The 13,389-nt window shown below is 37.8% G+C and overlaps 1 protein-coding gene across 4 annotated transcripts in view; it reads right to left on the reverse strand.

The window, feature by feature from the left end:
- Nucleotides 1–13,389, reverse strand: part of USP15 (ubiquitin specific peptidase 15) — a 61,673-nt gene that overhangs the window by 27,019 nt on the left and 21,265 nt on the right. For all 4 annotated transcript variants that reach the window (XR_010080263.1, XM_063396571.1, XM_063396570.1 and 1 more), the window contains exons 5-6: nt 12,406–12,551; nt 9,822–9,883 (exon numbers count right to left, since the gene is read on the reverse strand). Coding sequence is in view for 3 of the 4 variants with exons in the window: in XM_063396571.1 (XP_063252641.1) it covers nt 9,822–9,883; nt 12,406–12,551 (208 nt within the window). In the remaining variant the exon portion in view is untranslated. The remainder of the gene's footprint in view (nt 1–9,821; nt 9,884–12,405; nt 12,552–13,389) is intronic.

A 13,389-nucleotide genomic window follows, 5' to 3' on the forward strand; every position in this document is an offset into this window, starting at 1 on the left:
GTCTTTTAAAACTTGAAATGCTTCACAGTACTTAAACTTTCATAATTTGTTGAAGAAACAGAACTATTAAAAACCAAAAGAAAACACGGGCCACTGTGCTAAAAAAATTGTTTTCAGCTTATAGTAGGACTGTAGATATTCTGATGTTCTAAAACTTAAAATGTGGAGTTTCTAATGTGGGAGTTTTATTAATGTTTCATTTCAAACTGGATGTCGAGATGAGATACAAAAATGATTAAGATAAATACTTCAAGATTAATTTAACAGCACCATGGAACCATTTAGTTAAAACTGTCTCAGTAATATTGTTAGGTAATTTCAGGATACTATGCACAACATTCACTTTTTAAAAACCTTTTTTTGCCAAATGTTAGAAGCATATCACTTACCCCCATGGTTTAAGACTACTTTAAAATACAAAAATAGTGATTTTTTTCATCACAAAAATCTCTGAATATAATAAATAAATACAATATTTACAACTATCTTGCAGTGTATTTTTCTCAAGCAAATCTTACAGGTGTGCAAGGAAAAGACACCATACTCAAAGGAGTTCATGTAACTTCTTGTTTTTGTGGGCTCCATGTAACTCCAACTGAATTGGAATTCTGGCTGTCATTGAAAAGCTCTGAAATACACATCACTGCACTAAGAGAAGAACTTCTGCATGCTCAGAACTTTTTAAGCACCTTTCAAGAACTAAACTCAACGAAACAAATATTTTTACACTGGGAATTTTCCCAAGTATATTTTCACATTTATTTTCAACTTTCTATTAATAAACCTTTTCCAAAAGAAAAGTTGCTGGGGAAGGGGAACCTCAATGAACACCACTCACACCAATCTGATGCCAGAGCTAGCAATAGTTGCTGCGCATAGGCTGGAAAGGGTTTGGAGGTCAGGAATAATAAACCTGAAGTACAGCACAAAAGAATTCCAACCACTGCAGCCAGCACCTCAGCTTTGTTGAGAACCCCACTTAAACAATTCCATGCAAGCTCACAAGCATGGGCAAAACACAAGAAGAGCTGGAGATGTGCACATGTCTGTGAGGAGTATGATCCTATCGCCACCACTGGCAAATAAATGGTGGGATGGATACCATGCCTGGAATTAAAGGATATAGGTTCTTTAGGAAGGGCAGGAAGTGGAACCTCTAGGGAGCTCCTCTTAGGGATCTATGATCCCTTACACATAAGGATTAAAGGGTGGGCAGGGACAGGCCATCCAACCAGGAAGACCGAGGAGGTGATTCGTGACAGCCAACAGGCGCTTAGCTAAGGGCCAATCTTGTCAGACAAAGTTGGTGGTGTTCTAAAACAGGGTTAAAGAGGTGGATGAGGGAAGACTGACATCAGTTTGGACTTCTGCAAAGCATTAGACACTGTCTTTAACCTGCAGAGACATGGATTTGACAGATGGACCACTTGATGGGTAAGGAACTGGCTGGATGGTTGCACTCAAGGAGCTGAGGTCAATGACTCAGTGTCCAAGTGGAAACCAGTGGTGCTCCTCAAGGATCAGTACTGGGACCAGTGCTGTTTAGCAGTGACATGGACAGAGGGATTAGTGCACGCTCACCAAGTTTGCTGTTGACACCAAACTGTGTTGTGTGATTGACATGGAGGGAATGGATGCCATCCAGAAGGACCTGGCTTGAGAGATGTGCTGATGCTTCCTGAGTTCAACAACGGCAAATGCAAGGTCCAGCACTTGGGTCAGGACCATCCCAACCACAAGTACAGGCTGCACAAAGAATAAATTGAGAGCAGCCCTAGAGATAAAGAACTGGGGGTGTTGGTGGATGAGAAGCCAAACACAACCCAGCAACACACCCACAGCACAGAAAGCCAGCTACATCCTGGGCTGCATCAAAAGCAGCAGGGCCAGCAGGGTGAGGGAGGTGATTCCTCCTATCTGCTTTGCTCTTGTGACACCCTCCTGGAGTGCAGTATTCATCTCTGGGGCCACCAGCATAAGGACATGAACTTATGTTGATGTCCTTGAACTGAGTCCAGGGCAGGGCCAAAAGATGATCAGAGGTCTGGAGCACTTCTCCTACAAGGCCAGATTGAGAGAGTTGTGGCTGAACAGCTGTGGCTGGGTAAAGAAAGGCTCTGGGGAAACTTCAGAGTAGCCTTTCACTTCCTAAAGTGGGCTATGAAAGCTGCAGAGGGCCTTTTCACAAGGGCATCTGGTCATTGGAGTAACGAGGAATGAAAAAGAGTAGGTTTAGGTTAGATACTAGGAAGAAATTCTTCTCTGTGAGGGTAGTAAGGCACCGGAACAGGCTGCACAGAGAAACTGGACGGTCCATCGCGGTAAGTGTTCATCCCCAGGCTGGATGGGGCTCTGAGCAACTCAGTCCACTTAAAGGTGCCCTGGCCCATGGCAGGGGAAGGAATTAGATCAACTTTTGATGTCTCTCCCAGCCTAAACCATTCTATGTATTACCACATGAAGAACATATTAGTTTTTCAAGGGTTCTGGTCAACGTTCACAAAGCTTTCCTGTAATTTCCTTTATCAATCTAAATCCTTCTCTTTGAATATAGTCTTCAAAGAAGTAAAATACGGACTGTCCACAAAAGATACCTAATTGAAGTCAGTTTAACCCCATTTAAATCCAGAACAGTAGTCAAATTTGACACTCATATATGTATTTATTTTAGAAGAAACTTTTTGATTTGGATAATTTTGAACTGAAATTTACCTTCTCAACATACATTTGATGCTTTTAGATAATTTAAACCAAATTCAAATGCAATACATTTTTAAATTTTAAAACTCAATTTATAATTGCTGTATATAAAAGCTAAAAGAAGCCAGAGTAAGCCAATTAAGGTCTACTAAATCAGGAAATGGCTTGATTCTCAAATGCAGGAGAAGAGCAAACCAAATTCTCAACATAGCTACAACAGCAGCAGAAACTAACAGGTAATTTTGAAAAGTAACTTTTTCATGATGTAACAAACATCCCCTACAAAATTATTTATTATAATTTAGCATTTTAACAGCATAAGACAGGTTAATAAAACCCACTTTACTCTAGTATGCCAAAATAAATGGTAACTCACATTATATACTCACTTGCTCACAAATTTCATAAACACTATGGTTAAACTAGAATTCCCCTAGTTACCAACAGCAAGGAGATAAATACAAACATCAGCAAAATAACTTCAGCTAGAACAGTCTTTTTTCTTCTGTGGGCATCCAGATGGACTGGATCAGGATAAAAAAAAGGCAGATAAGACATTTTTGGGCAATTGGAAGAAGCCTAACATTCACAGATCCTAGTCCTTATAGGAGACCTGCTGGTGAGACAACACAGCAGGGCACAAAAAAATACAGGAGGGTTCTGGGATGCAATGATGACAACTATCTGATGTAGGCAACTGAGAAGCCAACAAGGAAAGCTTCTTGGCTGCATCTGATACTTAAAACCCAGGATGGAAAACTAGTTGGGAATGTGAAGGCTGGGGCCTTGGCCAAAATGAGCTTAAGATGGTGAAATGTGAGATCCCGAGGGACAGCATAGCAGAAAACAGGAACACAGCCCTGGATAAGTGCAGAGCAGATTTTAACCTTTATAGGGATCTGCTTGGGGTACAGCCCTGGAGAGAAGAGGGGGGACCCAAGAGAGCTGGCTGATATTCACAGAATTATTTAGGTTGGCAAAGACCTTTAAGATCATTAAGTCCTCTATGCTCAATAATGGTCCATCCAGAGAAGTAAAAAATCAAGCAAAGGCAGCAGGAAGCCTGAATGGGTGAACAAGGAGCTTCTGATGCAAGTCAGACGTGAAGAGAAAGTGTCTAGGTGAAAGCGGTGGTAGGTATCTTGCTTAACCAGCCTGATAGTCATCTCTTCATAGAAGGCTATCTTGGTAGAAGAAGGGGAAGCAAAGAGTGTGGTTTATCTCAACCTCCTTAAGTCTTTTGACAGTGTCTCCTGCAACACCTTTATAGACAAGCAAATGAAACATGGGTTACGTAAGCATACGGTGAGATGGACCAAAACCCACTCAATCCTATACCTGGAGGGGCAGGTGACCACATGGAAAGCAGCTTGGCAGGGAACCACCTGGGGTCCTGCTGGACATGAGCCAGCAGTGTGTCCTCAGGCCAACCACCTTGGACCAGTGTGCTACACTGGGAAAAACACTGCCAGCAGGTCAAGGGAGGTCAAGGATCCTTCTCCTCCACTCAGAACTGGCCAGAGACACCTGCAGTGCTGGGCTCACTTCTGGGCTTCCTAGTACCAGAAAGATAGGGACATTCTGGAGCAAGACTCATGAGACGCCACAAAGGTGCAGCATTTGACCTATGTGAAGAAGCTGAGAGAGCCAGGACCGTTCAGCCTGGAGAAGAGAAGGCTCCAGAACAATCTCATCACTTGTACAAATACCCAGTGGGAGAGGATGAAGAAGATGGAGCAAGAATCTTCTAAGCGGTGCCCACTGAAAGGACAAAAGCATATAGGAATAAAACAAAATAAATAAAACTCCATCTGAACAGGGAATACGCCTGGATATGGTCTTAGGCAATCTGCTTCATCTTCCCATGCTTTGAGTAGGGGAACTAGGTGAGACTACCTCAAGAGGTCCTTCCATTATCAAAGACTCTTCCTTGGAGCTGTAGCTATGATTTGGCTAGCACACAATTTTAAAGCAAGCTTTAGACTATTCTTCTCTTACAAGCCCTCACTAATTCAGCTAATCACACTTCTTTGGGTAATTTGCAGTACAAAAGGTTGGTATTTTAACATTCATCAATCAAAAAAATTAATGTTTGGGACACACATTTGTTAAGAGCTTTTCAACCCCCCATTGATTTGTATTAATGACCATGTTTGTTTAACTTGAAAATGTCTGTTGGAAATCACCAATGTTTGGTGTTTACCCATAGGAGCCCAGACACATGGTTATCTCAAGCATTATTTATCAGCAAATGGCAGTCCAGCTCTTGGCTGACAAACAAGCTGACAGCTCTCGCTTATACAATTTAAGACACTTGAGTAAGCCCCCAGTTAGCTCTATACACCGCAATTCTTTCTTACAGAAAAGTCAGTAGAAAGGCACATCTGTCTGTGTAACAACTGCTCAGGGAAAAAAAAGGAAACACTTTTTCCTTTGAAGATTCATGGATATATTTTCCTAAAAAATTTGGATAAATGGGTGTTATATCATTTTAAAAAGGACTGCTAAACATCTTTTCTCCAGTTGTTCCCTCCTCTTAACAAACAGTATGGGGTCCAACCCACTAAATGAAAAGAATCGAGAAAGGACCTTTAATGCTTCTCCAATATAAAAAGGTGTACAGCTAGAACCAGAAAAAAAAATCTGAAAAAATTTTAAGAAAACATTCATTATTACAAGGAGAAAAAGGACTGAGCTATGAATGTGTAAAGTCTCATCTTTTTGTATGGTCAAAAAACGCCCCTACCAACCAACAATATATTCCCTTTCACACATGAAAATTGTTTTAAAGTTAACAGCAGGCCATCTGTAAATTATGCTAAGAAGCCAGCTATTTGATTAGGATAACTTATTCCACAGTGATGTCTAAATAAAAGAAATCCATTACTTTTAATACAAACACAGAAATATAGATTGACAGGTAATTAAAAATTCTTAGTTTTTTACCATATAGAAAGCATTTTTAAAGAATAGGATGGATCAGTAGATTTAAAACTTGTTTTTAAGTTATTTTTTAAAGACCTAGCTACAACATTTTCTTAAAATTAGAAGGAAATAACCTATTAGTTTATAGTTTATTTGTACGCTTCCCTAACTTGCTTTTCTATTTGCATATAAACAGGTAACAACTTCTTACCAGAAAACTAACAGAAACCCTGTCCTTGCTATCCAGTTGGTAACCTATGGAATGTCAAAAGTTGAGTTCATTGCTTCTCCTTGTCTTGTTTTATAATCACAGATTGGCTGAAAGGTTTTAAGTGATGTACATTTTTTCCTGAACAGAAGTAACTTGATTTTGTAGTACAGTTCCTTAAGTAACTTGAACTACAATTTTAAGGTTTTTTAAAATTTATATTTTGTTTTTAGTTTAAAGTATCATCTTGACAATAATAAACCATTCAAACAGGTTTAGTTGTTTTTTCTGCCTGCAGAATAACTTCCCACATATGGACACAGACTTAAAAAAAAAAAGTCTGCAGAGAGATCTCAAATCTTCATTCAATGCTGGGCTCATCAGCAGCTAAGCTACAAAAACAACTGGGATCTGTATGTCTGTATAAGTTCGTCACGCATATGACACTGAGGAGATAGCTACTCACAGACATGTTAGTATAACAAAATTTTCTGCAAAAATTATCATCACTCTTTTGAGAGTAGATGACACCTAAGACATTCCAGAAGAAAGTTTCACAGAAGTCAACCTCCCAGAGCAAAAAACATCCCAGCAGCTGATATAAACAACCTCTCAAAAAGCAAAAAACCCAGCTATTCCTAAACCTGACTGACCCTGCAAACAGTTTAAGAATGTATACCACATTCAGATACCTTCAGACAAAAACCCCAAAGACTCATAAATACTTTAAGCAGCATTAAAATACTATATGATAGCAGATATCATTAAATCATGCAGGGTTTTTACAAAGGATGTTGCAATTACTCCCAAAATTAAGTAAATTCAGAAGTTAGAATAACAGTACACATAAATGCAAACACTGACAAGCTTGAACAGAGCAGAAATTAAGCTGCACAGCATGGTCTCTGCTCCTACATGAAAAGGATCTCAAAATCACTCCTTTCTCATTTCAGAAGGAGGGACAAGTATGATGATAATCAATCTTTTTTTCTTGCATGAATTCATTATACTCTTAAGAAAAACAGAATTAACATTTTCAAGTGTTCCTTCCTATACTGAAGTCCCAATATGGCCACTTTCAAAGTAAGTATGTTCTTTTCTTGCAGAAGAAAAGCTGCTTATACCTTTAACATATTTCTTATGAAAAACTGTCAGCATTCATCACCTGTAGTAGAAATACAGAAAAATTGCCAAAAGAAGCAACACAGAAATTGCTGTTACGCTTCTGTGAAAAAGAGGAAGGGAAACTGTGCAGAACATCTTTCCATCTTAATGTTTCTCATTTTAAATTGCCACAATGTAAGTTGCGTTGTCATTCTGACAGACCTCAGAAGACTGGAAAAATGAGCAAACAGGAATCTCATGAAGTCCAGTCAAGGGAAATGCAAAGGCCTGCACCTGGGGAGGAACAATGCCAGGAACCAGTACCAGTACATCGTGAGGAGGTGGGTATGCGGGCAGGTGACCACATGGAAAGCAGCTTGGCAGGGAACCACCTGGGGTCCTGCTGGACAAAAAGCTGGACATGAGCCAGCAGTGTGTCTTCAGGCCAACCACCTTGGACCAGTGTGCTACACTGGGAAAAACACTGCCAGCAGGTCAAGGGAGGTCAAGGATCCTTCTCCTCCACTCAGAACTGGCCAGAGACACCTGGAGTGCTGGGCTCTCCAGTACCAGAGAGACAGAGATATATTCTGGACTAAGTCCAGTGAGACACCACAAAGGTGATCAAGGATTGCAGCATCTGACCTCTGTGGAAAGGGTGAAAGCTGGGACCATTCAGTCTGGAGAAGAGAAGGTTCCAGAGCAATTTTATCAACATGTATGATTACTCAGTGGGAGGGAATGAAGAAGAATATGGAGGAAGACCCTTCTCAGTCATGTCCACTGAAAGGAGAAGAGGCAATACATATAAAACTGAAGAACTGGCAATTCTTTGTAAATATAAGGAATTTTTTTCAAAATAGGAGTTGTCAAAGAGTGGAATAGGTTTTCCAGGAAGGCTGCAGAGCCTCCATCCTTGGACAAAACAGTCCCAAGCAACCTGCTCTAGGTGTCCTGTCTTTGAGCAAGTGGGTTGGCCTAAAGAATCTGCAGAGATGCTTTCCAACTTCAACTATTCTGTGAATCTGTAGAAAAGCTTAGTTCATATTCTGAAATGATCCTGCCTTTTCAAGCTGTGCCATCTTTCATGCTTTACAATATCCTATATTTTGATATTTCTAAATATACCCTTTTATACCTTGACATCAGAATTTGTTTACAATTTGTACTCTATGAAGTAAAGAAGCATTACAAAGAGGTGATTTCAGCACTGAGCCAGTGTGTGACCAATGACAGGGCTGTAGGAAGGCATGTGCATATATACTATCTGTGTTGACAAACTCCTACTCCTAATGGACTTCACAAAGAAAGCTGCAAAGCAAGTGGTTACTATTTCTATCCCTTTAAACATTTACTAGGTTGCTCATGAAGTTTTTTTAAACAGATGTAGTTTAAACAGTCCTATTACTGCCTGTTAATAGCTGCTATTTGAATTCACTAAATTTTGCAAACTTTTCCTTATTACAGTGTATTTGAAATCTCAAATTCACAACTTTCTGATAGCTGCTTGATCTCAAAACCATACCCCAGTCTCACAGTAATACTATTCATCCTCATTTGCTGGTTTACCTACAGCCTCCTCTGACACCAGCACTCTGAATTAGCATTTCACTTGTCTCCAGATCAAACATTTTTCAGGAGATTTTCTTTAATTTATATACTGCTCCTGAATGCTTTCCATAAAATGGAAAAGAAGTCTGGCAGAATAAAAGCAGATACCATCACCAGACTATCTTCCAACCAAAACTTCCGAAAGAATCCGTGACAGTGAGTTATGTAAGTTCTTCTAACCTTTGAAAGATGCATCTAAAATTTGACTAAGAATTTAAATTTCTACTAGATGCTTTTTGAGGTCAGAGATTAAACTTCAATTACTTAGCATCCCATTCTTTCTATTGCTCCAAATTCTCAATGCCTTGTGTTACAACATCTTGCTAAACAAGATTATACTGTTCATGCTAATCTTAAATTGAAGTCAGACTTCATTAAATAACTTGATCGAAAACAGTGTTCCAAATGTAAGTGCTTGAGATAAAGCACTGAAGATAACGAAACACTGTCCTTCAAATGATAAGCAATGATCCTATAAAAATGCTTTATAATAAGAGTGACACTTAACTACATGCATATATAATCTTAAAAGGAATAAAGAGAACTTTAAAGAACCCAAAATTTTCTATGAAAGATATGATTAAGAACCAGCCAACAAAGGCAAAAACCACAGTTAACTATTTGTAAGGCTGACATAATATTAATTAAACGGTTCCAACTGTTCTTCAAAACCCAGAGAACATGATTTAGATACTGGAAATAACACTGAAAATAGTAAAAGAAAAACATACGTCTTTCTTTCTATTCACTTGCCATTATCAAGGTGCTGTTGATAACAGCAGTAGGAAAAAGAAAAAACAAAACCAACATCATCCTGCATTAATTGATGACAGCCCAACAAAGAACAGAAGCCACATGATGGTGATCAGGCTGCAATTTAAATAAACTTGGTGGGTAAATATTATGCTCTACAGACAAAAGGAACAAGCTGTCCATGAAAATATTGACATATAAGAAAAATACTGATAAGATCTGTGTTGACCTAACAGATACATTGAATTGAAAGAGAAATCCAAATAAAATATTCTAAGTTTTACAGTTTCCTACGATGGAGTATATCACTGGTTGAAATCAACAAAGTTAAGCAACATATGCAGGAATTCACCATTATATTACGCTATGTTCTATAATGCACGGCACAACAAATATATTCAAGTGTATTTTCAACTAAAATATCTGAAGGTTGATTTTCAAAAGAAAACACCACTTTAAAAAACCTTTTCTTTTCATAACGCAAAATAATATGCAAACTTGACTGGGATTCATAACTTACTTAGGAGTTGAAGGACCTCTTGGCCACGTTCCATCCTCATTCTTCTGTTCTATGACCAGGACCTACCACAAAAAGTGTAATAAGATAACTGAAATAAAAATATCAGTAGATTTCTTTTCCGTCTTTTTAATGGATTTGCTGATATGTGATCAAGACTGATTTAGAAGTTACTATTCACTGAGATTCAAGAATATTCCATTACACTCTGTATTCCATCCATTACACTGCTTGCATCTTCCTCTCTACTTTTTTCATCCCTCATCTTAAATTCGGCAAGTCACTTAATATTTCTATTCTTCTACAATCCATGGATGGCAAGCCACTTATCTCTCAAAGAGGTCAGAAGATGACCTGCAATGTTTAAACAGCACCTGGCAGTCTACAGGAATCACGTCTATACCACAGCCCTGTTAAGGAAGGAGTAACTCCTGAAGGAATTTTTGCCTCACACAGATGGATAAGAAAAAAACCCCAAACACCCAAACAAAACTATTTTCTGCCTCGATAGCCTTAAAATCGTACCTGTATGGTAACTCCTGTATATTTTACCAAAGCATTTATCTAATGTTTTTTCAACAGGACACTTGGGTAATGAAATTAATTTCATTCAATTTGTTATTGGTACAGAAAGGAATACGAACACTCAGTCCCAAATACAGGCATCGGGTGTCATTTGAAACTCCTTCGGGTATTTGAGAAATCTGCCCTATGCTGCCAGATATGACACAGGACCTACAAACAGCTCATGCCTTTTTCTGGATTGACAGCTGAGATAGCTGGATCCTTTGAAATGGCAACTAGACTCCAATATTTAAACTGAATCCAACCCTCAACTTCCAATGCAACTAATTCTGCATAACTGTACACAGATGTTTCAGGACACTAATTATCTGCCATGCTGTGCCTGTAAGTCTCTACACCGTGACATAAATTCAGGTAAGTACTAACTCTCGAAACCTTGTGTATCAGCCACTAGAAAATGTAATCTCATTTTCAGTCAGAACACACTTGGACATGAGATTGAAAACAAGAATTGATAGATTGGAACCTCCTATCATGACCAGCTTTTTATCAGGAACAGAATAGTCTGCTATCCTTGGTTATTGATGCTGAAAGACTGATTCTGCCCTACTTCCTCAACCGGCTCTCCAAGCTTACTAAATAAAAGGGAGATTTAGACTGAGGAGCTCAATGGAATCCCTAAAGGGATTGCTTTGCTTCAGAAATTCAAAGCATTAATTTACTCAATTGCATACACTATTATAACTATTAGGTTAGACAGGTTGTAATAGTCAGAGTAACTATTATTAGATTAGGAAGCTCAGACAGAAAAATAACGTGTGTGTCAGCAAATGCAACCGACCAAACACATATGGCCTACCATGACATTTAGCATTTTTAGAAACCATGGTTAAACTCTGTTTTAAACAGTATTTGTTTTGCTCAAAGTACAGATGTCACCTAGAGATCTTGTCACGGCTTTATTAGACCATGCTTGCTTCATAGTTAATGTTTCACTGGGATAGAGGTAACTTGCAAGTTACATCTTCAATGTGAATCTTCTATGGAACATGTGGGCTCTTGCAGTAGGACCTCTCCATTGTTAAAATTATCTGTGTAAGGGTTTAAGTGCACGCAGCATGAAGCTAAAGGACACAATAGTTCAAGTAGCAATTTTGGTGCACTGATTACCTACTTTCCATGCCATAAAAGAAAACTGAAACATAGCATAAATACTGCTGGTAAGTAGGTCAGAGTCAAGTATTTCAAGGCAAAAGGAAATACTTCAATATAATCTCACCTACAATTTCTGCCATCAAAATTCATCTCTCTGCATTTGTAGCGTGACTGCATGAACTACAGCTGTTGAAAAAACATTGAACTCTACTTGAAAACTAAAGAATCAATGTAATAATCTGAAAATTTATTCTATCAATGCAATTGCTCAATCTGTTTACATCTATATTTTGTAGTTTAATGTTCAATGTTTGTTCTTTATAGTCATCTTGAAAGGTAAAAAAATTATCTTATGAGGAATTCCCCTATACAGTGATGATTTTAAAGTGATGACATTGTCTCATGTTAAAGCAGGTTGACAAACCTCTATCTCTGTGGTTCTTATCAACATATTTTCATTTTTTTCTTATTTTGTTTGTGAAATCTAGACAGTAGAATCTGAGTACAAGACATTCTTTTAGAATACCTAAAACATTCTTCAAATTTTGGGTTTCATTATAGGAACATATCCAAGATCCTAGGAATAATTACTTATTTCAGATGTTACCAAATTCATAAAATTTTGGTAAACATAAAATTTAATATTTTGAAGTATATTAAAAATTTTAATTTTAATTCACAAGGAGAGTTACGTCCTCTCTTTAATTTCTCTTTTCAGTCTTTAATCCCAAAAGTACAGACAAAGACCGCTTTAATTTCAACAAATTTGTTCACAAAATCCTCTATTCCTAACAATCTATTAGAAAGCAATTTACATTTAAAAAGAAGCAAAAATCATTGGGTACACCTACATTTTCATGAGTAAAAAATAAATGTATTTAAGAAAAGTAATAGTATTTCACTGTACCTGTCCCTGGTATAAACCAGCATCCTGTATGGTACTGTCTGGTTTATTCAAAGGTTCGAAAGTATTACTCATGTATTTGTTCCACAATCTGGTCTCTTTTTCACCTGGAATATTGAAGATTTTTCTTATCTCCTTTTCAATTGTGTCTGTTTTGTGAAGAAAAGAACACAACTTTAACATTTCAATACACAGTGTAAGGTCAAATAAAGCATCAGAATTCATCTTGTCAAATTCAAAATATGCATGAAACTGTAGAAATTGCCATGCAACTATATCATTTTGTAGGACAAACAGGAAGTTGCTTGTTAGCTTGCCTGTAAAACGGAAACAGTCTACTGTTTCATTCAACATCTACTCACTTCTGAGTGTGCTAACAGAGGATGAAGAAAATTATCAGAAGTGAGACTGGTAGCAAAATCAGGTGCAGGAAGTCATTCTGTTCCCTAAATCACCTCTTTTTGGTTTTTACGCTTCTATGCGTATCTGAGTGCAATTAGCACTAACCACAATATATATATGAGGAGTTTATTTCACATATCCACAGGAAAATAGTGACTACTCCGTAAAACTGAAGAGCATAAATTTATTCTAAAAGGAAGGGGAACGATTTTATGTCCCTGAAAGAGTCAAAGAAAAGACATCTACCAGCTCCTACTCTACCTGACAGAAATATAACCAGTGTTATATAATATTAAGGTAGCATAACTTATCTACAACTGAAATACAAGGAACTTCTAATTAACACTATTCTTCTTACACAAAAGTAGAGTTTATTAAAGTTATATTTTTAACTAATATGTACAGTACTGTATCACATCAATCCCACTTAGCAGCTTTCTTTAATTGGTAGACTCACAAAGGCCCATGGAAGCTCTGTCTCATAACTAACACAGAACACAAAACATGAGTCAAGAAATATACACTTTATCCCTGATGATCACTGAAAGCACAATTATAAAAATGTAAGCTCTTTGAAAGACATTC

Source organism: Prinia subflava, chromosome 4 (assembly GCF_021018805.1).
Source record: "Prinia subflava isolate CZ2003 ecotype Zambia chromosome 4, Cam_Psub_1.2, whole genome shotgun sequence".
Lineage (NCBI taxonomy): Eukaryota > Metazoa > Chordata > Aves > Passeriformes > Cisticolidae > Prinia > Prinia subflava.